At 43.1% G+C, this 26,594-nt stretch overlaps 1 protein-coding gene across 2 annotated transcripts in view; it reads left to right on the forward strand.

Annotated features, from left to right (window-relative positions):
- ADAM17 (ADAM metallopeptidase domain 17) overlaps positions 1-24,022 on the forward strand; it is a 79,099-nt gene extending 55,077 nt beyond the window's left edge. Inside the window, exons 11-20 of one of the 2 annotated variants that reach the window (XM_018560006.1) lie at positions 3,084-3,172; positions 5,327-5,479; positions 7,093-7,292; positions 9,523-9,626; positions 11,128-11,262; positions 11,387-11,517; positions 12,794-12,872; positions 17,864-17,952; positions 20,904-20,960; positions 23,503-24,022. In XM_018560006.1, the coding sequence (XP_018415508.1) occupies positions 3,084-3,172; positions 5,327-5,479; positions 7,093-7,292; positions 9,523-9,626; positions 11,128-11,262; positions 11,387-11,517; positions 12,794-12,872; positions 17,864-17,952; positions 20,904-20,960; positions 23,503-23,847 (1,382 nt within the window). In that variant the 3' untranslated portion in view covers positions 23,848-24,022. Of the gene's footprint in view, positions 1-3,083; positions 3,173-5,326; positions 5,480-7,092; positions 7,293-9,522; positions 9,627-11,127; positions 11,263-11,386; positions 11,518-12,793; positions 12,873-17,863; positions 17,953-20,359; positions 20,417-20,903; positions 20,961-23,502 lie in introns of both variants that reach the window. The other variant, XM_018560005.1, reaches the window with a different exon arrangement.
- The last annotated feature ends 2,572 nt before the right edge of the window (positions 24,023-26,594 follow it).

Below are 26,594 nucleotides of genomic sequence, written 5' to 3' on the forward strand. Positions count from 1 at the left end.
AAGCGGTTAAAGGAATAATAAACTTGCAGGCTTTTTTGTTAATAATGAATCCATATCAAACAAATATACTTTGCCGTGTAAAGCATTTCATTTTTGCCCAAGCTTTTACAGTCATCATATTTATGAACCACTGGCTCCATCCTTCTCAGCTCGGCTTCCCTGAACTTCCTGTCCAGTACAAGATCACAAGGGATAGAGCAGTCTCTAGTAGCCGTTCATCTACTTGCATGGAGGAGGGAAGAGCATGGGAGTGGATTTCTTGCTGTATCTGTCTGTTTGTTGAGAGACACACACACACCGCTTACTAGCACACACAAGGGTGGCTCCATAGGACCCTTCAAGGGAAAGGAGCCATCCTAAATCAGGATATCAGGACCAGTGCTCAGTGGGGCAGCTGATTCTGCAGGAAACTAAAACTTTTAAACATGAAGGAGCAGCGTCCATTGTAAGTGATATAATCAGTATTTGAAATAGCTTCACACATTTTGGACTTTAATATCACTTTAAGCATGAAATCTACCATTGAAATATGGATGTAGGGTGTTTTTAGTTGCAAAATAACGATAAAGCACTCTTGTGATCTCTTTGCATATGAGACTTTCATATCACATGGTAGGCTTTGTGTCACTGCCTCGCCTTGTTGTATTGTGGATTTTTGTTCATTAACATCAAAACAATGGTGACTCCCTGCCTTCTGAAGACCAAATGTTTTCTTCTCCCGCTCATCAGCTTATGGATGAGTCATCTCAAATGTATGATTTATCTTCACTTTAGTCTTGCATTAGGCACAAAAACCCCGAAGTATATATATTCGTTCCTTTCCTTTAGCAGAAGCAAGATTTAAGAAGCAGATTCATCAGGCAAAGAATGTGGTACAGACCTGGAATGTCCTTATTTTGTGTATCTACTGGGAATTCTTTTCTGTCCTGAACTTTGTAGCAGTTTAGTAACATCCTAGCTGAGGCCAGTTCTGAAGGATAGCATGTAATGTTACTTGTCATAGTGGGTCAATGTGGGTCAGCCCTTGTGTGCCTTCAAGGGTATTTCCACTTTCACAGCCAAATTGGGATAACACCTATCTTATGTGTGTTACATATTTCTCGTTTAGATGGCATACCTTTTAGAACAAATAACATTCCTGCTGGCACAAAACATGCTCAATTCTGAAAGAAAAATTGTTCTCTGCACTGAGTTTCTTTCTGTCTGCACTGCCTGCCCTGAGACAAAGGCTTACAGGAAAACTCTGGGCAAAGATGATTTTACACTTGCAGTGGGCCTACCCCTGCACTACAAGGGCTAATTGCTCATTTTCGAAAGTAACAAAGTTATACTCACACAAATCTTCCAGCTGGCTGGCTGCTAGACTATTCCCCGAAGCCTCTTTCCCCCTTCACTCCGGCAGACCTAAGGTCCTGTGAGTCATCACGTCCAATACAGTGTATATGACGTGAGGATGCCGAGGGACGTTTCATCGCTGGAACAAAGTTATACTCACCCGAACCTTGCGGCTGGCTGGCTGTTAGACTGGTCCCCAAAGCCTCTTTCCCCCCTACATTTCGGCGGGCTAAGGTTCTGAGAGTCATCACGCTCTATACATGTATAGGACTTAAAGGAGAACTATGGGGTCAGGGCTTTTCCCCATAGTTCTCCTTGGGGTAACGGGAGGACACAAACTAGCGTCCTCCCGTCACCCTAAGCTCAGTATACCGCAAGCTACAGCTCGCGGTATACTGAGACGCAGCAGCTGAAGCGGATCCCGACTTAAATGACGGGATCCGCCCAGCTGCGTGACACCCGCCTCATAGTTCTCCTTTTTAAGGACACCAAGGGACATTCCATCACTAGAGTGGAGGAAGAGACAGGCTGCGAGGTTCAGGAGATATAACTTTGTTACTTTGGCTCCTAGACATAAATGAGCACTTAACCCTTGCAGTGCAGGGGTAGCCCTACTGCAAGGGTTAAGATCATTTTTGCCCAGAGTTCCTTTTTAAAGAGCTAGAAGCATTGTATGTTAAAAGAGAACTATGGGGCAAGTGTTTTTCCCCATTGTTCTCTTTAGGGTCACGGGAGGACATATACTAACCTCCTCCCGTGACCCAAAGCTCAGTATATAGAGAGCTACAGCTCACAGTATACTGAGAACGCCGCAGCCTGGACAGATCCCGACAATACTGTCGAGATCCACCCAGCTGCATGAATGACAGCGTGCGCTGCCTATCTAGAGGCAGAGCCAGCTGTACCCGCCCCGTCCGTTCCTCCAGTCAGCGCTAGAGGATCGGACAGGGGAGGGGGGAATCCCTGCAGGGAGCCGTGAGTGACAGTCACAGCTCTCTGCAGGGACATGATCGAGAAGTGAGCGAGCGACGGGATGTGTTTCCTCACTTCCCGATCTATAGAGTGGAACTGTGACAGCTTTTTTGTCACCCGTTGGCTTGAACTATGAGGATGCAGGGAGATGGTTGAGAAGTGAGCGAGCGACGGGATGTGTTTTCTCACTTCCCGATCTATAGAGCCGAACTGTGACAGCTTTTTTGTCACCCGTCGGCTTGAACTATGAGGATGAGGGAGAGTTTCCTGTTACTGAACTTGAGAGAGAAGCTTGCAAAGGCTCCAACTACACAGACACATCTAGACGGTAAGTCATATTTTTATAAATAAGCGCACATAAGAAGCGTATAGTGTTGTTTTCTGAATAGTGACAGCAAAAGCGGGAATACTTTGACTTATTCACAGAGAGCTGGTAATGGGCTGTGGAAGTAGTAGATCTCTTAGTCATATACAGTGTTGTCATTGGGAGTGTTATTTAGCTCAGTGGGTGTCTTTGAATTTCTTGTGCCTGTGTCTTTGCTTATTATTGTACGTTTGTTCATCGATTCCCGGTGTGTGTTCTGCAGTTTTCTCATTTTTCTGTTACCACAGGGTCCTATTCCTCATTCTTTGGTGTCACATGAGATTTTGTTTCATGGTTTCACAGTCTGAGGAGACATCTGTGACTTTTGTTTTTCCATTATTCTGAAATGTCACATCTGACATGACTTCATCTCATTCTCTCTCTCTCTCTCTCTCTCTCTCTCTTTGGACAGCTTATAGAAGTGAGCAATCGCAGAAGGATGTTTTTTTAAACACCGGTTTGACAAGTACAAAAAATTATGGGAAAACCATCCTGACCAAGGTATGATCAGACGGCCTGTACTTCCTTTTATTGTAGAAGGTGATCTGATGTGTGTTCTTTCCTGTACAATTCCTGACAATGCTTTCATTCCTTCATTTTAGGAAATTGTTCACAAATCTGTGGAAAACTGTTTGTTGGAGTTGCACACTTCCTCTTACTTCCTCTTGAGCTCTTACAGGTCATCACCACTTACTGTTATGTGGTAACAGTGCTGGTATTGCAGTGCTGTCTTAAAGTGTATTTTGAGTTTTGCAGCCAAATTGAAAAAACACCAACTTTATACACTGCCCAGCCAAAAAAATCACACACTCCAATATTTTGTTGGACCGCCTTTAGCTTTCATTACAGCACACATTCGCCGTGGCATCGTCTCGATAAGCTTATGCAAAGTCACAACATTTTTTTCCTTCCAGAGTTGCATTCATTTTTCACCAGGATCCTGTAGTGATGATGGGAGAGTCGGACCACTGTGTAAATTCTTCTCCAGCACATTCTAACTATTCTCCATGGGGTTAAGGTCTGGACTCTGTGGTGGCCAATCCATGTGTGACAATGATGTCTCATGCTCCCTGAACCACTCTTTCACAATCTGAGCCCGATGAATCCTGGCATTGTGATCTTGGAATATGCCCAATGTGCCATCAGGGAAGGAAATAATCCATTGATGGAAAATCCTGGTCATTCAGTATATATTTAAGTAGGCAGCTAACCTCATATGTTTAGGGACAGAATGTTGCTCAACTTAAGGTCCCCACACACCTTACAATAATCGTACGATGATCGAGGGAAATCCCGCGATCGTACGATTATCGTAAGGTGTGTGGAAGCCGTGCGACCTCTACTACTGTAAGGTCGCAGGACTTTTAACTTACGGACATGTTCGAAAACCCGCCGAGCATCGTACGATGTTCGGCGGGTTTGTGGCATGTCCGTACGATAAAAGCCGTACGGGCCGGTGTGCGCAAGCGCACACTGCCCGTTCGGCATTGCGCTCATCGGAAGCCCGCCCCTCAGGGGGCGTGGCTTGCGATCATCGCAAGTACGATCTGCCTATGCAAGATAGGCAGATTGTACGTTTTTTTAAGTACCTTACAACCATCGCAAGACAAAAGTCTTGCGATGGTTGTAAGGTGTGTGCCCAGCCTTAGACCTGACCAAATGAGGCACCCACAGATCATTAAACTGCCCGAAATACAGGTGGTGACTTTTGTTTGTGGTGGGGAAGTAATAAATACTCTAATTTACCCTGTCTGAACTGTGCTGGAAGATCTCATTATCAGTTGTAAACTAGATTTGAACACACTGTCCTAACAAAGGGTTAATGACTTAGACACAGTGGGGGGAATTTATCAAAACTGGAGCAAATGTGTATGGCAACCAATCAGCTTCTCGTTTTCATTTCCAAATCTTCACTGAACAAACTAAAGAGAGAAAAGATGATTGGTTGCTGTGCACAGCTGCTACAGATTTTGTCCGCTCCAGTTTTGATAATCCCCCCCCCCCCCCCAAAAGAAAAATCCCTTGGCATCCCTTTTAGAAGGGCATGCTCAAGCGACTGATCAGCAAATGGCACAGCTAAAGTTTGCAGCAGCCAGGGCCAGCATGGAGGCGCATGTATGTATAAAGGGATACTGGGGATGTGTTCTTGCATAAATCACTCTGGAAAGAAGATCCGAAGTACAGTGCTGTGATACTTAGAGGAGCCTGCTGGCCCTTTCTGCCAGTCTTGTAACAAAGACTAGCAGAAAGACCCATGATGTCACTGGGTCTCAAAATATGTATTGCTTGAAAGAAAAAAAAAAATGTTGAAAAAATTTGCTTAGGATATTGACAGAACAAGCTATTTTTATAAGGGGTACTTAAAAAGGGATATTGACTTTAGTACCTCTACCCTGCATTCAATGCTTGGTAGATTCGCACATAGTATACACAGCTTTATCTGCTAAAGTCTTACCATATTGTTTCCTATCATATGTAGTGTGCATTTAGATATCTGTTGGCAGTTTATATGGTAGGAGGAAACTGCAAATAATTATTTTTTGGCAGGAAGATTTCTAATTCAGACTATGAAAATGAGAGGCGCTGTTTAAGTAGGACTGTACAATCCCCAGACATTGTCTTCTGCATGGTTTACCTTCTGTGTTTTCTGGACAGGAAGCTGACCTGGTCACTACTCATGAGCTGGGCCATAACTTTGGGTCTGAACACGATCCAGACAGCATGGAGGTGTGTGCACCCAGCGAGGAACGAGGTGGAAAATATGTGATGTACCCCATAGCTGTGAGTGGAGACCACCAGAACAATAAGGTACACTGCTCGGTTTTACACAACTTGGGTTCATTGTTAAGGTAGCCATGTGCAATAATATTTATCACCATTCATAAGAGTACACCTTGTAAAACTATTGTGTAGAGTTTTAGCATATGACTGTTCCTCCTTCTGTGAAGCTAAATAACACAGTGCTTGATTGCCCTTTTTATACAATATCACACATATGGTGTATGTGTAACTTGGATTGGTTATATCATGGGCTGTCCTCAGAAGTCTTATGGACATCTTATATGGATGACCCCTTAGGTGTCCGCAGCGGTAGACACAAAATATGAACGCAGTATTATATCTTCCAGATGGCTATGGAGAAATTTAGATTCACCATGAGCTGGAGTTCATACCTAGGCAATGTCCAAGTTTCTCAGCCTTCCTTCCCTTTGTCTCCCATAAGGATAAGCGTTAAAGTGACACTAAACTCGGGCGTTAAACTTGAAAAATGCATTCAAGTACCTCAACTATTTACAAAACTGTAGCTTATTTGTGTATCCCTCGGCTGTAGACCCTCAAATCATCTCTGAATTGGCGCTGACACTGTCCTTCCTTCTGGAGGGTGGCTACTTTTGTTCCTCATGGTCCCTGTGTGTGTTGTAAAGTAGTCAACGCTCCAAGCTCACTTCTGTGATGGACTACAATCTCATGTTTAGTTTACTAATTTATATCGAGATTGTAGTCCATCACAGGAGCGAGCTTGGAATGGTGACTACTTTACAGCACACACAGGGACCATGGGGAACAAAAGTAGCCACCCTCCAGAAGGAAGGACAGTGTCAGCACCAATTCAAAGATGATTTGGGGATCTACAGCCGAGTGATACACAAATAAGAAACATTTTTATGTTGATAGTTAAGGTACTTGATTGCATTTTTAAGATTTCACGTCCACTGAGGGACTCGGGAACTCTATAAACTTTGGTTTATACTGCCGCCTACAGGAGGATTGAGGTTACACCAAGGCCAGCCTCATCACTAGCCCCTACATCTAGAGGTGTTCAGAACCTGTTTTGCAGAGAGGGGACTCTGGAGACAAGTGGCTGTTTTAGCACACATTAGGCACGCATGGTCCACTGTTGTAAGTCAGGAATCCTGCCCTGAGAAATGCCATGCAGACATTGTTGGAGTTCATGTAGATAGAAAGTGGCTGCAAGGTTTTTAATTAAAAATCATGCCAATTGTTTATAATACAGTGCTAAATTTTATTCATTAAGGGTTAACCTCTACTGTAAAATCCAGGGTGTGTAAATCGAATCCATAAAGATAATGTTTCATGTTTCACACACCACCAGTATTTTATCAAGACATTTTTTTCTTGTTCATTATTTCTTTAGTTTCTGTAGGAAATTTACAGTGAGATTTCTGCATTTTTGTCTCCTATGCACATTACATATAACAATAGTTACCTAGGCATTGTAAAACATTTGCATAATTAAGCAAAATTCCCCTTTTATATGTCACTTTGTAATTCTCCACTATTAATTCTCTTCTCAAGTTCTCCTCTTTTACTGGTGGAAGACGGTTAACTCCTAGTCTGCATTTCCTGGATAGCACGAGTGACATACATATGGTGAATGAACTCATGTTTCTTCCTCTCAGATGTTCTCTGCCTGCAGCAGAGAATCCATCCTGCGCACACTGATGAGTAAGGCTCCCATCTGCTTTAAGGAACGCAACAACAAAGTGTGTGGAAACTCGAGAGTGGATGAGGGGGAGGACTGTGATCCAGGCCTGCTACGTCAGCACAACGATCCCTGTTGTACCTCGGATTGCAAGTTCAGGGACAACGCCAAGTGCAGGTCAGTATAGTGACAAATGAGAACAAAAAGAATTGGAATTTTCTAACAGTTTTTTAGTGCTGCAGCTAACAATTTTTTTCAAAATCGATTAGTTAGCCGATTATTAAGTTCGATTAATCGGATAAAAAAAATATCTCCAGTGATGGACTCCTAGTTTATATTGAGATTGTAGTCCATCATGGAAGCAAGCTTGGAGCGGTGGAAGTAAAAAAAAAAAAGTGTGGTGTGCAATATAGTGAAATGGAAAGTGTAAAATTATACAGCAATGAATGCAGATTGGCACCGGCTATAGAGGACTACAAATCCCAGCAATAATACATTATACAGCACAATACAGAATACCACCAGCTATAGAGGAACAACAAATCCCATCAATAGTAAAATGTGTAAAAGTGTAAAATGTATTGCTGGGATTTCTTATTCCTCTATAGCTGATGGTATAATTTACAGCGCAATGTACCATCAGCTATAGAGAATACAACAGTTCCCACTATCCCAGCAATACATTAAAAAAAACAATTGTGTGTGTGGGGGGGTGGGAGCAGGCACTCTTACTTTTAGATGCGAGTCCATGGGCCTGTCAGGTGCTGTTCCCCCTCGATCATTGGCGGGTAGCGGCGCATCAGGGAGCTCAGAGTGGGGAGAAGAGGCGCGTCATCTAGTGTGTAGTGTACGGCTCGTGTCGTGTGTGGTGCCGCAAGTAGGGTCAACTAATCTATAGCCGACTAAACATTGACAACATTTTCCGATTTGTTGTTGCAGCTCTATAGTTTTTTTTGTTCAGTAAAAAGAGATCCTCGTAGGGATTCCTGTCATTAAGTCCTATAGAAATATAGAAAAAGAAAAAAAATGCTTGCAAATACAGCGTGACAAATTCCCTACACTGTGACATTGCAACAATAGTCATTTCAATTCGCATTCCTGAGCACGAAGACAAATGGTGAAGTTCTTCGTTGTGAACGTGAGTAGTTTGGAAGAAGGCGACCGCTGATCAAAAAACAACTTCAGAAGGAGATGAGCAATGGCAAGTCCCATATTTTGCTCAGTTGAAGATTACTTTAAAATATATCTAAAGCCAAAACTGTTCTTTTCCTTTGTGATAGAATAGGGAATGGATAAATACCTGTCAGGTTTTTGTCCTCTGTGTCCAAGTAGGGAGATTTTCCTCTACAAATTAATTCAGCTACATTAGGAATTGGAAAAAACTCTCCAAAATTAGGGAAATTCCCCTTCAGACAGTTGTCACCAGAAAAGTGTCTAGTTTGAGTTTTAATTGTTAGTTATAACTCAAAATGTAGGATTTTCCCTCGCTTCCAGTTCCAGCAGTCACCAGGACAAATAAAGAGTTAAACTGGTCATGCATGGCTCATTTTTCTCTCGTTCAACTTGTGGGATTAACAGAAGAATATTAATTGATCCTCCCGTCCACGCTAAACAGTGTGGATAGAGGACTGCCTCCTGCCAGCTATTTTATTTTGACAGTCAGCACCCACGGCTGTCAGAATACCCAACCAGTGACTGGATCTGATCGGATGCAGTTACTGCTCGGACATTAATATTGAACCTGGCTCAGTTGATTTTTAAATTGACCTTTTGTAAAGCTGGAGGATTCTTGAGGGACCACCCATGGCTCCAATTTTGGTTGATTCCTGCTGAAATTCAAAATTTTGAGCCATCTATGGGCAGCTTATATCTCCCTAATGGGGACATGGACTGCGATTAAAAACTTATAAGGGTTGCAAACTCTCGCTACATCTAAAACTAAGTTTTTGCTTAAAGTAACACTAAATTCAAGAGTTCTTCAAGAATCTTCAAAATGCATTCAGGTGCCTTAACTATTAATAATACTGGACCTTATTTGTGTATCACTCGGCTGTAGATCCTGAAATCATCTCTGAATTAGTGCTGACACTGTCCTTCCTTCTGGAGGGGGGCTACTTTTGTTCCCCATGATCCCTGTGTGTGTTGTAAAGTAGTCACCGCTCCTCTACCTCCTCTTTTTGGCTTTTTATTTTAAATATTGGTTAAATACCTGGAGTTCTGCCTTAAAGGAATCCTGTACTCAGGGATATATAAAGTCTGCCATTGCTGACCTAGTTTTCTAGAAATGTCTAGAAGTTTACTGTTGTGTTGTTATACATCAGCCTTTACTTGCACTGAATGTACCCCAATATATTTAGCTAGCAATGTAACTGCCTTCTATTTGTCTTTTGCATATCCCATATTTCAGTGATCGCAACAGTCCATGCTGTAAACAATGCCAGTTTGATACGGCTCAGAAGAAATGCCAGGAAGCCATTAATGCCACTTGTAAAGGAGAGTCCTATTGCACAGGTAAGGGGCAGCATAATGTAACATAATGTAACTAGATAGCCACAGCAGATAAGGTGAGGGCTGTGGGGTCCAACAGCATTAAACAGGTTGAAAAAAAAGACACAAGTGCATCGAGTTCAACCTATACATAGATAGATGGACAACCTCAATAAACAGAACCCTATGCCATATTTGATCCAGAGAAAGACAAAAAAAAAAGGCTTTATAAAGCGTGGCCCATTTGGCTTTAACAGGGGAAACAAAAACATCCTACCTGATCCCCTATGGCCAGGGCTAGCCAAACTTCGGCCCTCTAGCTGTAGTAAAAACTACAAATCTCAATGGGTCATTGCAAGACTCTGACAACCTTAGGCATGACTCCCAGAGGCATGATGGGATTTGGAATTTCACCACAGCTGGAGGGCCAAAGTTTGGCTACTGTTGCCCTAAGGCAATCAGCTTACCTGGACCAACAATATCTGTCATTATTATTTATAATATCCAGTAATATTCTGTGAATTTAGGAACGCATTGCATTCTGTCAGACTACAAAATGTTTCGTCTACACCGTAATCGCATTTGTACAATGTAATGTACTAATTGCTCAGGGATTTAATATGCTAGCTGTATGCACGACAGAGCTGAAGGCACAATCCAGCCTCTGAAGAAGCTCTTCCTCCTTCCCCAGTCATATCTGTCTTGGCATGCATGCCCTAATTGCTCAAGCGAATATATTTACTTGTAAAACTTGAAATGTGGTTGATCCATAATGCGTTTTGACTTGCCCTTCCATTAGGAGATGTAACCCTAACATAAGACCCGACTTTTGTATTCTGTGCAGAAGGGAAAGTGGAGGAGTGCCCGGTTGCTGCAGGCACCACCCTATCAGAGGAGAAAATAACGATTTAACCCTTTCGCTGCCAAGCCCTCGAACATTTTGCACCTCAGCTTGCCAAGCCATTTTTGCAATTTTTCCCATTGATTCGACTTTCAATTGCTGGGTTGCTAGCGTGCTACAGTGAAATATCTGGGATCTAAACAGACCCCTGACATTTCCCTTTTGAAATAGAAAAAGAATTTGAGGACACAGAGTGCTCAATTTCTTGTTCTGCAACCTCAGCACTCAATGAAAAAGAAAATATTTACTATCAGCAGTTTCTGAACCTCCTATAGTGAGTGGTTCTCCCCATTGAGAAATTCATGAATGAACACGAAGTGATGTAAATCAAATCCTGTTTATTCATAAGTGGGGACACATAGTACTATGTGTCCCCAGTTATTTACAAACACTGGAGTGATCAGTAATTTTTCTAATAATTTGTTAATTACACTAAACATTATAGAAAGGAGAGGAGATATGTTGGCAGCAGAATATCAGAATTCACATGTACATTTCCTGCATTACCCATCTACAACCTCTACATAGAAACAAGTTTTTTTTACATTGATAGCAGACATTGATAAAAAAGGTATTTTCAATAGTACATGTCTTACAGCCCCCTGTGTATTTTCCTTGTTGTAGGTAACAGCAGTGAGTGCCCCGCACCTGGCAGTGCACCCGATGAGACAGAGTGCGTGGATTCTGGGAAATGTTTTGGTGGAGAGTGCCGGCCTTTCTGTGAGATTGAAAAGAATCTTAAGTCATGTGCCTGTAATGGTAAGGGATCGATAGGGCTATGTTGAGGAAATCGGGATTTTACAGCCTGATTAAGTTTTATGGGACATGTAGTTTTTTTTAGTATCTTGTAGTTAGTAAGTATTTATATTTTTTATGTTTTCAGAAACTGAACATTCCTGTAAAGTGTGCTGCCGGGACCACAATGGAATCTGCAGTCCGTACGTGAGCGATAAGAAGCAGTACCTTTTCCTGCGTAAAGGAAAGCCGTGCACTGTGGGCTTCTGTGATGGCAATGTAAGCTGCCTTCTCATTCTGACTAATTATTGTGATAGCAATACAGTCAACTACAAAAATAAAAAGTTGTTGAAAAAAATATATTAAGACCTAATAAAATAAATGTTAAAAAAATAAAAGACCCCCACGCAAACAAAATGCACATAGGATGCGTGTACATACACCTTTCAGCCATCATATTATGACCACCCGCCTAATACTGAGTAGGCCCCCCTTTTGCGTCCAAAGCAGCCCTGACCCGTTGAGCATGGACTTCTCTAGACATCTGAAGGTATGCTGTGGTGTCTGGCACCAAGCCGTCAGTAGCAGATCCTTTAAGCCCTATAAGTTGTGAGGTGGGGCCATTTTGCTTCCCACGAGCATCATTGAACCTTGGCCGTCCATGTCGCCGGTTCACCAGTGTTTCTTCCTTGGACCACTTTTTGGTAGGTCCTGACCACTGCAGATGGGGAACATCCAACAAGAGTTGCAGGTTTGGAGTTGCTCTGACCCATTCATCTAGCCATTACATCTAGCCATCTAGCCATTGTGTTCATATTCCAGGAGAGTAGTAAAGTTGTGAGGTTCAAACCAGAAGCCAAGATGCAAAAAAACAATTGACCACTACACATTTTCTAATCCAGATTCTGTTATTTATGACCCAAACAATATCTGATTGTTATCGGAACCTTCTCACTTGAAGGCCTTCTCTGACTACAAACAGACTCATGATCAAGGAAGACCCGTCTGTTTTGTCTATAGCATGCTTCTAAGGGCAATCGGTGGGACAATTTGATTAAAAGTTGGAGAAATTGCAGGAGTCGAGTAGACAGAGCTGGCATCTTTCTACTGTGAGTTCTGTTTCTGAACCTCCTATAGTGAGTGGTTCTCCCCATTGAGAAATTCTAACTTCTAACCTTTCCTACAGTTACTCTGTGCCATGGTGCCATGTGTTTCATAGATGTGTTAAGTACTATACTCCTTTCTAATACATCATTGTACAATGTGGCTGTACAATTCTAACCTTTCCTACAGTTACTCTGTGCCATGGTGCCATGTGTTTCATAGAAGACAGAGCAGCTCCAAAATGAGGACAATACTTCTAACCTTTCCTACAGTTACTCTGTGCCATGGTGCCATGTGTTTCATAGATGTGTTAAGTACTATACTCCTTTCTAATACATCATTGTACAATGTGGCTGCTTGTATTGTATATAAGCAGATTCTACACCTTCATCCATAACTATAAGAAGCTAATCATCTACCAATATCTCTTTTATGTGTCTGTCTTCTGCAGGGGAAGTGTGAGAAACAGGTCCAGGATGTGATTGAGAGGCTCTGGGATTTTATCGACAAGCTTAGCATCAACATGTTGGGTAAGTCTTTATAATGCTTTTTATGTAACCGCAAACCAGGGAAACAATGGAATATGAATATGCACTATTTATCACCTAATTATCAAATTGCAGCATACATTATGTAGCATTGCTATAGGAGGAACCTACATCAAAGCTGTCTCATAATATGTTACTAGAAGTTCATCCTAATATATGTAAAAATCCAGTGTGATACAGATTTAAGTCAAATTTTTATATGGCAAAGCAGAACTAAAGCTTTTTTTTTTCTCATGCAACTACTCTAAAATTTTAAGGTTAAAATATGTAATGTATGCATGCTTACAAAACGTTGTGTCTTTTGCTTTCTCCAAAATGTCCCAGACAGAGCAGCACCTCTTAGTTTGAGCTCTGCAGGCTGCACAGCCCAGAAGTCATAGACCTTCCACACCTCCCTCATAGTATTTCATTATGCTCGTATATAAGGAAGAGACCGTCTATGCACTTAACAGTGTGATCCCTCCCAGGCTTACCCTGTGTTCTGTCTTCTAACTTGATTGACTGCAGCATTTAGAATGAGTAAGAAGTGAATGATAAGAGTAGGTGGCAGGAAGGGTTAGGTTGAACCGCCCTGTTTTCCGTATGTCCAGTTCCTGTCAAAGAATTACATTTTCTGTGAGACGGTGAATACATCTCTTCCCTCAGACAGTAGTAACACCTTCATCACCTCTCAATAATGCTGAGCAACAGAATGGTATAAGGATAATGTATATAGGTAATACAAGAGGTAACACCGATTTTTTTATTATGTATGCTCAAACAATTATTATCTTTCATAGTGTTTGCATAAAAAAATACTTTTTTTTCCATTTAAAGGTGAGTTTAATGCAAACATATATGCAAACAATCTTGCCGGCTGTAAGATTTGTAATTGTGTCCAGTCATCCTTGTGAGCAAGACATCACTGGCAGACAGCACAGACTGGTCCTGGATCACCTGGCAGGCTATTGCACTGCAGTTTAACAATACAGCTTTGTCATATTCCCACCGCACATTACTGAGATCATTTGTGTCTTTTTCCCTTCTGTATACATGGTCACAATGTTAGACTGACAGTACTGTGCAGAGCATTAAAACTCTGATTTGCTCAGTGTTCTGCCCCTCCATTACCCAGCTACTACACTACAGGACTATATATCCTTCCATTTTATACTGCTGCCTAGCCCAATCCCTGTCAGGGATTGGACACTGACAAACAAAAAACAACTGGTAGACCAGCTCGAGTTATCCCCTCCTACTACCAGCATATCTGAGTGTTATTATCTTTGATTGCAGCTATCTGGCGAGGTCGTCCTCTGCTTGGCTTTTGAAGTTTTGCACCCAGGCCCCGCTGGGCTGCATGTTGCAGGGATAGCTTGGAAGTGACCTACGGCCTTTGGGTTCAGCATGGAGCACTTTCCAGTCTCTGTTCCGGAAAAAGTTAGCTGCGGAGCTCTTTTCAGATTCAGAGCCACTGAAATTTCCTCAATGCTTGCCCAGTCTTAGAACAACCACTTTGTGAGTAAGTCGGTTGGGCTGAGCACCGGGAGCTGCCTCATTTACAAAGGTGGCTTGACACCTTCCAAATTTTTTTTTTCCCGCCAGTTTCCAAAGCAGAAGGGCCTAACACTGGGACTGACTGAATACATCATGCTGCGTGGAGTGTGGTCAAAGTCTTTCTCCCCATACAGTGCTGAGGAAGCATCTCCCCACTGCTGCTTCGGCTTGCAATGAACCAAATGGAATGCCGATCTCCGTTCCATTCTTGCTGCCTGCCTACAGTGATTTTGGTCACCTTCAGCCATCAGACCCTCACTAGCTACAAGCTGAGTATGGGGTTTGAGGGTACATGAGATCTTGCTTCTTACCATGAGCCTTGTGTCTTTACTGCTGTCGATTCTAAACATGTTTTCCTCGTGGTTTTGACCGTATAGACGTTGCAGCGATTTGGATGGATCCTGAACCTGATTCTATTTGCACTGAGAACCCACTTGTCCTTGGGTTGGTGGCTCAGGAATCTGGCTCTACAGTCGGGAAAGTCCTTTCTTAGGTTTTTGGTGGATGCCAGCCTTTTGGCCTGGGGAGTCCGGGGCACCCTGTCGGCGGGGGACATGGTCATCTTTGGATTCTCGTCTTCTGTTGAACATCCTGGAGCTTTGGGTGATGTCTTTGCAGCATTAAACCATCATGCTGGAGGGTCATCCAATCCAGATTCACAGCAGTGGTGTATATCAACCATCGGGGAGAAACCTGAAGTCTTATTGCAGCCAGCGAGATCGTAGAATAGATTGTGTCCTGTTCTGAGCAGAACTTTGTTCCTGCTTTGTCCAACATGTGTATTGCATTCATAGACATTTGGCAGACAAAGGAGTTCCCCAGCTGGGAGCAATTCCTACACCCAAAAATGTTCCAGGAGCTGTATTGCAGATGGGAGGACACCAAACGCGGACCTCATGGCCTTCAGGTTCAACAGTAAATTGGGCAGGTTTGATTCCAGGTACAAGAGTTCTCTAGTGGAAGCAGCGGATGTTTTAGTGGCTCAGTGAAAATGGTACTCCCTAATGTTTGCCCTCCCTTCCTTGAGACTACTTGTTCATGTGCCTCACAGGATTGAGATAGAACAGAGCAATGAGGATCACCACAATGCCATCCATCTCAAGTGGATGTGAAATTATGACCTGGTAAGACTTCTGGTGAATGCTTCATAGGATCTGCCAGATCATCAAGATCTTCTGTTTTAAATGAGAGATTTACCATCATGCTTCATGATCGCTCATTTTAACGGCATGGCTGCTGAAGCTCAGATTTGAAAAGACACTCACTCCTCGCTAAATCTCGTGTGTCTCCTCCTGTTTGTTCCCCTGTGACTGTGTTATAGGGATGAAACAACTAATCGATAAAGTCGATAATAATCGATGATGGAAATCATTGTCAAGGGCACAGATTCAAGCGTGCAGCCAATCGGATTACCCCAGACAAAAGCGCCTGGTGAGAGGAGTTCTTTCTGTGACATATGCCAAGATGAAGGATACTGTATAAAATTGAAATAAAGAATATATGTGCATTAATTAAACATTTCATTACTTCATTAATCAATATTTAATTATTAAATAGCTAATATTTATTAGCAATTAATTAAATCATATTAAATAATTAAATATTTTTAAAAATGTATCCGATTAATCAAAAAAATGATTGGCCAGCTAATAGATTATAAAAAATAATCGTTGGTTGCAGCGCTACTTTGCTGGATCTGAATCTAGTTATCTCTGCACTTCAGAAACTGCCATTTGAACCTATTTAAGCCTGGCAATGTTGTCCTTCGTAATGCCTTATCTGGCTTTGTTTAGGCATAAGGCAGTGTTGAAGGCCAGGACCTCTTGCTTAAGGTAGTTTCTGCTTTATGTCACAGCCAGGACATTGTATTTCTGTCTCTCTGTCCCACGTCACCAAAAGGACATTTCCCTATATTATGTGGATGTGGATGTGGTTTGGGATCTTTCTCTTTCCGGCTGCTTCTTTTAGAAAGACTGACTCCCTTTTTGTCATCCAGGGTGGTCACTGTAAGGATACACTAGCTTCCTGTTCCACCATCACTACATGGCACCGATAGAGCATCATTCAAGCCTATGGTCACAAGGATCCAGTTCTTCCATTCTATGTCAAGGTGTACTCTACTAGATCTGCGAATGCTTCTTGGACTTTTCCACATCATGCATTTGTTTTCCAGATATTCAAGGCCGTCACCTGGTCTGGTCTTCTGTTTGCTTGTTCTTTAACTATGCTATCTGGTGGGAATTTCCACCTACTCTCATGACAGTTTGGGGTGTAAGGTCCTTCAGAAGGCTGTTTTGAGTTGCAGGTAGTCCCCAGTTCTGTTGTTTTTCTTGGGCCTGTTAACATTTTTTGGACTCGGTTGGAGTCCTTTTGGACATCCTGAAGGTGAAAGACTTCCTATGTGCCTTAATGGCAGAGAAAGAAAATTGGATTTTTGTATTCATCGTAAAATCCTTTTCTTGAAGTCCATTCATGGACACAGGTCCCACCCCTTCTGTGTTTATAATCCTTCTCTTGGTACTGCTTTGCTGAAACACTGAGGTATGCTGGTAGTAATAGGGGTTACTTGGGCTGGCCTACAGTTAGACGGCAGTGTAACCACAAAGATTAAAGACGTCCTCGCTCAATGGACTCCAAGCAGTGGTCGGAACTACCACCATAGCGACCGATGCGGTCGCTATGGGGTCCGCGACAGAGGGGGGGCTCGGATCCCCGCTGCTCTTCCCCCGCTTGTATGGGCTGAGGCAGCGGGGCTCCGAATACAAATGGCCGGCGGGGGGGTCGGAGGTGTAAGCCGCTCGATCATGATGATCGAGCGGCATGAGAGCGCGGCAGGCGGGGAGGAGAGTGGAGCCGCTGTCATCCTGTCAGTTTCAGGATGACAACGGCTCTGTGCGTGGCCGAGCGGAGGATCGGTATATATAATTGATATTTACCGATCCTCTGTGTGAAGGACAAACACCGGCGTGATCGTCTGATCTGTTTTGTCATGGTTGGGGGGCGCCCATTCAAAATTTTGTGTTATTGGGCCCTGGGATTTCTAGTTACGCCCCTGACTCCAAGAATTTTTTTTTTTTTTACTGTGAGTACAAAAATCGTATCTTTTTGTAGTTTCTACCTGAAGTACAACTTCAACATATGAATTGGCCCCTACACCAAGAATACACATTTCCATTCCTAGTGAACGTGGCTTCCCAGTCTTCCGAGCTGCAGCAGTCATTGTGAGGGGCCCCCTAAGTCATCCGGATTTATTTACATTATGGGGGATGCAGAAGCTGGAGGTAGCTGGAAACTCTTTGGGGAGGTATCACTGCAGCAGCATTTAAGGTGAAAGAATACCACGTCCACTAATAAGTATCATTTTGACTGGAATTAGGCAGTTAATTTAGATTTGTTTTTCTCCTTCCTGATTGGTTATATATTTTTGTGTTTTTTAGGCAAGTTCCTGGCTGATAACATTGTGGGATCTGTCATTGTCTTCTCTCTGCTCTTCTGGATCCCTCTCAGTATACTGGTCCATTGTGTGGTGAGTACATGTGCTAAACATTATGACATGTCAATACAAAGCAATACAAAAGGAGAACATGAGTTAGAGCAAAAATCACCAGTAATTCAAAATACCATTAGGTTCCATCTGATACTTCTTTGTTCCGATGCAAAGTTCATGGGTCTATACACTGATCTTTAAAGCACAATTAAACTTTCTGGGTTTTTTTGGCTGGCAAGCAGTAAATATATGAAAAAAGGTAATTACTTATCTGTGTCTCCGCCGCTCACTCCAATTTGAAGTTCTGAAGATTCTCGGGGGGCCGTGAAGTATCACGGGGGTAGGCGCATTTGCGCAATCTTCGGCCGGGAGAAGGGGAGAGACGCACTGTAAGTCAATGCATGCAGCCTGGGATCGTGCACACGGACACACCATTGGACACAGAAGACACAGCAGTCAGCGTTGGATCAGCGAGGGACTCCTGAAAACTACTGGAAGGAAGAAGATGATCAGATCAGATCAAGATGCATCATTTAAGACAAGCCGTTACACGGGGGGGGGGGGGTGGAACAGCGGTGAGCGTGCATGTCAGACAGACACCGTGGGACACAAAGAGTCTGCACTGGATTAGAGACTGGCACCAGTGCTGGAGGGATTGCTGAAAACAAGTGGAAGGAAGAAGATTATAGGATCAAGAGGCATCATTTAAGGTAAGTCCTTAAGCAGCATACAGGGGGGGGGGGGTGTGACTTTAATGTCACTTTAAAACACAATTCCCAACAGCTGTATAACCTTCCATTCTTGCATTAGATTTTGGCCTAATATAACTCCAAAAACATAACAAAGAATGTTATAGTAAAACAAAAAAAATGCTGACACAAAGGAGCAGCTACTTTCATACCACATATATTAGTTTTATTTTTCTACAGTTGTTGGTTTGCCTGGAACAGGTGACGGGATTGGTGGTGTTTGGTTTATATATGAGATAACTGTATGGCTCATTACATTTTTTTAGGTGTTCAATTACTATATCTGGCCACGTGCTTGGGAGCCTTTGATAAAGGTCCCTGAATTCTGAGGGGAATCCCCATACCACTATACTTTATTACACTTTATTCCTTATAACTCACGTATGCTCACCGGAGAAGACAGTTTGGAAGATCTGATAGATTTAAAGTATATAAAAAACTAGGGATGCACCGATACTGTTTTTTTGGTAACGAGTACCGTTTATCTTTTTTTTTCGGTACTCGTCGATACCGAATACCGAAAGTCCCAATAAGGAAGCTGGGGAGCGTGTAATGACTTGCCGCCCGGCTCCCGGATTAGCCGGGAAACCGGCTCCATGCTCTCTCGTCACCGGGTGAGGAGGAAACATGGAGCTGGCTTTCTGGCCAATCAGGAAACCAGGGACGGGCAATGACTCCCTGCCTGGCTTCCTGACTGGCCAGCTCCCCGTCATTACATGACCCCCCCGGCTTCCTGAGTGGCCGGGAAGTCGGCTCCATGCTGCCTCGTCACCAAGTGACAAGGAAGTATAAAGCCGGCTTCCCGGCCAATTAGCAAGCCACGGGGCGAGTCATTACCCACCTCCCTGGTGACGAGGGAGCATGGAGCCAGCTTCCCGGACAATCTGGAAGCCGGACGGTGTGTAATGACACGCCACACGGCTGTCTGATATGAAAGTTCAGGTATCGGGATAGGCATCGGGAACATTTGGGTGAGTATTGGCGCATCCCAAACAAAAACACAAACATAAAAATTTAATATATTGCAGGTGATCACTCCTTAGATGTAGTGGCTGCATTAGTCTTCTTTTTTTCAGACTAAGTTCCTTTTCGGCAAGTACAGAAAATACCTGTTAATTAGAAAACTAAAGCAGCCACCACATCTAAGGACTTATAAGATGCAGAATATTACACTTTTGTTATTGGGATTAGATACACTAGACAGAGGTTTAGACAAACGGAAGACCTCAATATAAACATGTCATTATCTTGGTGGAGCTAGCATGTTTATCTAATGGTGAGAGACATGGAAAAACAATAGTGATTGTCCAGGAAAACACACTCCGATTTGATGGTTCATCCCACCACATTTTCCAGCACACAGACTAACAATCTATGCCCCCCACACATTCTGTATAGGCAATTCTGACACACCTTTATGTTTAGTGAGACATTTGTGAACACACAGAGTTTTTCGGTTGGGTTCCATTATATTTATGCACATGGATTTTAGAATCAAAGAGAAGGTGACATATGCTGCCGGTATGGCCTGGCAAGCATAAGCCTGGGCTACAAACAGAAGCAGAGATCAGTAGCAGAGGGGTCTATTAAAGAGAAATTGTCCTCCCTTGCTATAATCCACCAGATTTGTTATTTATTCATCATATAAATAAGAAAGTAAATACACTTTATTCATTGTTCTTCTATATTTTTTCCAGGATAAGAAACTGGACAAGCAGTATGAGGAAAATGCCAAATCTTTATTCATGCCAAGTGTAAGTGTTAATGCTGCCAATGTGGTAAAATATTTGGGGTATTAGAATTGTGTACTCTGGCTAAGTACTTGTATACATTTTACTAATCGTAGGGTATTCCCAAACTACATCTGTGATTGCAAAGAACCAGCCCATGAACCATACATCAGTCCTTGCTGTCAGAGTCTTGGGGAACCGCTTTCCCCAAAACAGTTACATTATGAAATCCAATAGGGAGACATTTGTGAACACACAGAGTTTTTTTCGGTTGGGTTCCATTATATTTATGCACATGGATTTTAGAATCAAAGAGAAGGTGACATATGCTGCCGGTATGGCCTGGCAAGCATAAGCCTGGGCTACAAACAGAAGCAGAGATCAGTAGCAGAGGGGTCTATTAAAGAGAAATTGTCCTCCCTTGCTATAATCCACCAGATTTGTTATTTATTCATCATATAAATAAGAAAGTAAATACACTTTATTCATTGTTCTTCTATATTTTTTCCAGGATAAGAAACTGGACAAGCAGTATGAGGAAAATGCCAAATCTTTATTCATGCCAAGTGTAAGTGTTAATGCTGCCAATGTGGTAAAATATTTGGGGTATTAGAATTGTGTACTCTGGCTAAGTACTTGTATACATTTTACTAATCGTAGGGTATTCCCAAACTACATCTGTGATTGCAAAGAACCAGCCCATGAACCATACATCAGTCCTTGCTGTCAGAGTCTTGGGGAACCGCTTTCCCCAAAACAGTTACATTATGAAATCCAGCATTATAGGCCATCAATGCTTGTACAGGAAGTGTTTTCTTTTCACAACATACGTTCATTATTTTTTACAGAAAGTGTGCTGTGTATTGGGAAAATATTACCCCTCCTCACACCAGTCCTCTGATCATGTCCCCAATCTTTACATCCATCCTTAAATCATATTAAATGCTCTTACAAAATATTCATGAAATTGTTTAATTTAAATGTAGCCATTCTTTTAAAAATATGATCTGTCATTCATAGGTGGGATCGTGTGCTAAGTCACCCAGTGGATTTTTATTCCAGAGTGTTCCCATCTCTGGGAGAGTAGGACCCCTTAAAAAAATTCAGTCTGTATATAGAGCTGAGATCTTACCAATGAAATCACTGGGGGGGATGGAAAAAGTCAGAAGTAGTTTCCAGCATCTGCCAAAATCCCAAGTCCTCGGGTTTGGGTAGATGGACCAAGTGCAGCTAGTAGATCCAGTTATGGGTGTAATGCTTTACAGAGTGACATTTTACTCAGATTTCCTTTTTTAGACTAAGACTGACTTAAAGTTTATTATAGCCAATGTGTTTCTTATTAGCTTTGGATAGAGTAAAGATAGATGAATCTACTCTATTTGTCCATCATTATAGTGATAGCAAATTCAGAATTTTAGAGTCTTCGCCACATATTGAATCAACTGTGGGCAACCAGTGACAAGTGTCTTATGAAACATTCATCTTTGTAAAGCTGGGGATGGTCATCAGTGGCCCTTATTGACAATCACCAAAGGACATGGCTTGCCCTACGATTTGATGTCACAGGATGCAGTAAAATGGCTTTTGCGGGTTCCTTCAGTTCTGGTCAGCTAATCTGTAACAATATCACAGCACTCAGTAGGGTGCATGCTATTGGTCAAGTAGCTGAGCTTCTCCATGGGCACATGCACAGTCTGCTCAGCCTTGAATGTTTACCTGGTGTTGGGTAATAAGCAAGCCATTTCAATGGTGACAATGCTAAAAGGAACACACACTTGGAGGAAACTAGTTATGAGCACCCTTACAATGGTAAATTTTGCTTAACAATTGCATCACCCACCCAGATAAGAGACTCGCTGGGGGCAACACTGACTTATGTGGAGCTTCTGCTGCCTTGTATAAATAAATGAATTCAGATTTTGTATTGGAAACTTGTATAATACATAAAGCAACAAATATTCCAGCTGCACACATCATTTTCAGTCATTGGATGCTAATCTTTACAAATAGCTGAACCATTCCCTGGAATTCATAAAAAGTATTGTAGACATGCATATGAATTCCAGAGTCTATCTTTGCAACAAATGTCACAACTAGGGACCAATTCATGTATCTGTTGTAAAAAAACAATGGAGATGTACCTGATGGGGAACTAGTCTCTTACTTTCTCCATCAGACTGCGTCCACTATCATTCAGTTACAGCTAGGAGGCTGTTGGCTGTACCATATTTGGGTAATGTCAGCAAGCATCCCCGGCTCCTTTGATTTCGTTCAGCTGCTAGCCAGAGAATCTCCCAGGATCTGTCATTGGTTTGTAGGATGCTGGCTGCCGGAGACCTACAACCAATGAACCATCAGAGGGAACCTATCACGCTCATGAATCTGTCACCATGGGCACACGATGGGTACTGGTGCTGACTCAGTAGTGTCCATAAAATCACAGGCCAGGTGTTACTGAGCTCTCTACCTGGCCACTGCACCCGTCACACAGACAGGCACAATGACTAAATAGTTTTGCTGTGGGTGGATGGAGCCTGATGGGGACTAGGCTCTCATAGTTCCATATTAGGTCCAGGTCCCCTGTGACTGACAGCAGATGGCAGTGGGCGGATTCCTTAACCACGGCTATAGAGTCCACCCGCTGTCAGCCAGCATCCCCGGTCTCTGTTTACATTCAGGTGTTGACTGGGGAATCTCCCAACTGGCAGCCCAATGGGACCAGGGATCCGTCATCAGTTTCTAGGACACCAGTGGCAGCCAAAGTCATAACAACCAATGAACGCTCAGCTTCTCAGCACATTCCTTCCCCAATCTGAGCACTGTTGTCTCTCTGTACACCAGTTCATAGATGGTTCTAATGACCAGCAGTTACCTAATCTGCCAGCTGGAGGTAATTCTTTTTGAACCCATTGCAGCCATATGTCTGTGAAGGTTCTCAGTTTTTACAGATACATTGCAGCCACAGCGACAGCATCTTTAAATTGGAGTAAAATTAGCTTTTGCAAGGTTTTCATGAATTAGTTGCAGGTTGTTTTAAAGGTACCCTACCACCAGAAAAGTATTGTAAATGCTTTATTGAATTCCCCCCCATTGTGTTTTGTTCCTGACAGAATGTGGAAATGCTCAGCAGTCTAGACTCTGCTCCCGTACGAATTGTTAAGCCTTTCCCTTCTGCCCAGGCTCCAAGCCGATTTCAGACCCTACAGCAAACACCGGCCGTGCCAAGCTCTGCCTCTGCCAAAGGTGACCATCAGAGAATGGACACTATCCAGGAGGACCCCAGCACAGACTCTCATCTCGATGACCAGTTTGACGACGATCCCTTTCCTACCAGCGGCTCACCTGCAAAGTCCTTTGAGGACCTCACTGACCATCCCGTTACCCGGAGTGAGAAGGCCTCATCATTCAAACTTCAGAGGCAGGGACGTGTGGACAGCAAGGAGACAGAGTGCTGATGTGTCAGAGCACAATGAAACGTTGACAATCATTTCATGATTACTTGTAGACAATCTGTATTGCCAGGAGCCACATACTATGACAATCTAGTCCATAAAACTGCACTGATTTCTGATATTGTCAGATATTGTATATACGTCATGTTTTCTGAAACCTAAGTGTTGTTTTGTACGCTGTAACCAATAACGTAAAGGGAAGCCATTATAAGATGTTATACAATTTTTTATTTATGTTTAAACACAGCCATGAGTAGGAGATTTAAGGTGTTAGGACAGTTGTGACTTATAGAAAGGTCTATATTTATATGGTTTTATTCTTGGAATAAAGACCTCCATGATATGTTTAACCTGCCCTCTGTCATCACAGGGGGCACCAGTTTCTGTGTAGATATTTCCGATTTTATAACCAAACCTGGGCATTTGTTAGGAAATTCAGATGTTCGGAGCTTTGCCAGGCTGAATTACTGTTGGAATTGGCTATACAGGTTTGTGGAATGGGTTTGTTACCATCTATCACTGGTATCTGATTGGTATTGTAGAGGCCTGAGAATAGGTTTCCCTTTTTATATACAAAGATTTTGACTAAGCGCACCCAGGTCTGAGACATAATTGCCCTGTTCAGCCTATTGCACCCTATAAATTGTAATAAACCAAATCTATTTGTGTTACCCTTGCACTATATGACTACTACCGCACTGTGTATGCTCTTTCACCCCTCTTGATGATGAAGAGTCACGGACAAAAAGCCAGAGACCAAACTTGGATAAAAGTCTCATGTTCAGCAGCCTATCATACTGCTGCAGCTCAATAGTACAATCACACAGGCCCCTTGGAGGAGTGACGCATAGGTTGACCACCAAAGCATCTTGGCTTTGCAAAGCATATGCATGCCTTTATTCCTTCAGGAATAACCATACCTGCTTAGCTGAAGCCCGAGTTCTGGTTCCTTGCTTGCTCCAGTGGTAGTTTCACCTTTTATCATTGGGGAAGGGCCAGTACAAGACCCTAACCACTTATTTGTAACACGGTTCTGGTTCCTTGGTTGCTCCGGTGGTAATTTCACCCTTTCTGTATCAGTAGGGAAGGGCTAGGACAGGACCCTACCCATTTACCTGAACACGACCACCAAAGCATCTTGGCTTTGCAAAGCATATGTATGCCTTTATTCCTTCACCCATATCCATATTGTTGTAATATGGAGCACCCCACACCACCTTTTACTTTGCTATATAGTTGGGTAACTTGCGTGCTGCAATTTCTGTCCTGTGGTGGTATGGGTAGCTGGTCTGTACATTTCTCAGTTGTAGGTGTAAAGTGTGAGCTACCTATCAAGCAGAAGGTAAAAGGATACAGTACACTATCCAGCACTAGATAAGCCACCTATACAACTAAGAGAAATTGCAGCAGTTAACTCTGCTCAGTAGAAAGATAACCGGTGTGGTGTTTACAGTGATGCACGCAGAAAAGGGCCAGGACGGACCCCTACCTGTTTTTTTTTCCTGAAGCCCCCATTCCGGTGACTTGATTGCTCCAGTGGTACTTGCACCTTTATTGTATGAATAGGAATGGGTTAGGAAAGGCCTCCTGCATACTTACCTATAAGCCCCATTTCTGTTCCCCTCCCTTCTCCAGTGGCGCCTTCACCCTTTCTGTATCAGTAGGGAAGAGCTGGAACAGGCCCCTACATGCTTACTTGAAGTCCGTGTTTTGGTGCCATGCTTACTACAGTCTGGGATGGGACATGACCCTACCTACTTATGTCTAGTCCCAGTTCTGGTACCTCACTTGCTCCAGTCAGGTTCACCTTCAGTAGGGAGGGCCCTGGACAGGACCATACCTGCTTAGCTGAAGCCCCAGTTCTGGTTCCTTGCTTGCTCCAGTGGTAGTTTCACCTTTTATCATTGGGGAAGGGCCAGTACAAGACCCTAACCACTTATTTGTAACACGGTTCTGGTTCCTTGGTTGCTCCGGTGGTAATTTCACCCTTTCTGTATCAGTAGGGAAGGGCTAGGACAGGACCCTACCCATTTACCTGAACCCCAGTTCTGCTTCCTCGCTTGCTCCAGTGGTAGTTTTACTCTTTCTGTATCAGTAGGGAAGGGCTAGGACAGGACCCTACCCATTTACCTGAAGCCCAGTTCTGGCTCCTCGCTTGCTCCAGTGGTAGTTTCGCCCTTGCTGTATCGGTAGGGAAGGGCCAGAACAGGACCCTACCCATTTACTTGAAGCCCAGTTCTGGTTCCTCGCTTGCTCCAGTAGTAGTTTTACTCTTTCTGTATCAGTAGGAAAGAGCCAGGACAGGACCGTACCCATTTACCTGAAGCCCAGTTCTGGTTCCTTGCTTGCTCAAGGGGTAGTTTTGTCCTTGTTGTATCAGTAGGGAAGAGCCAGGACAGGACCCTACCCACTTACTTGAAGCCCCAGTTCTGGTTCCTCGCTTGCTCCTGGGGTAGTTTCACCTTTTCTGTATCAGTGGAGAAGGGCCAGGACAAGACCCTACCCACTTATTTGTAGCCCGGTTCTGGTTCCTTTTGTTGCTCCAGTGGTAATTTCACCCTTTCTGTATCAGTAGGGAAGGGCCAGGACAGGAAGGACCCTACTTACTTACCTGAAACCTTGTTTTGGTTCCTCTCTTGCTGCATTAGTATATATTTGCTGTGTGTAGCTTGTGCCCGCACCCTCTGCAGCTTCCACGAAATGGCCAACTCTGATAAGGGGCTGTATTTCACTTGCCTACTTTTGTGCCT

This window comes from Nanorana parkeri, unplaced genomic scaffold (assembly GCF_000935625.1).
Source record: "Nanorana parkeri isolate BGI_ZX_2015 unplaced genomic scaffold, ASM93562v1 scaffold425, whole genome shotgun sequence".
In the NCBI taxonomy this organism is placed as follows: Eukaryota; Metazoa; Chordata; class Amphibia; order Anura; family Dicroglossidae; genus Nanorana; species Nanorana parkeri.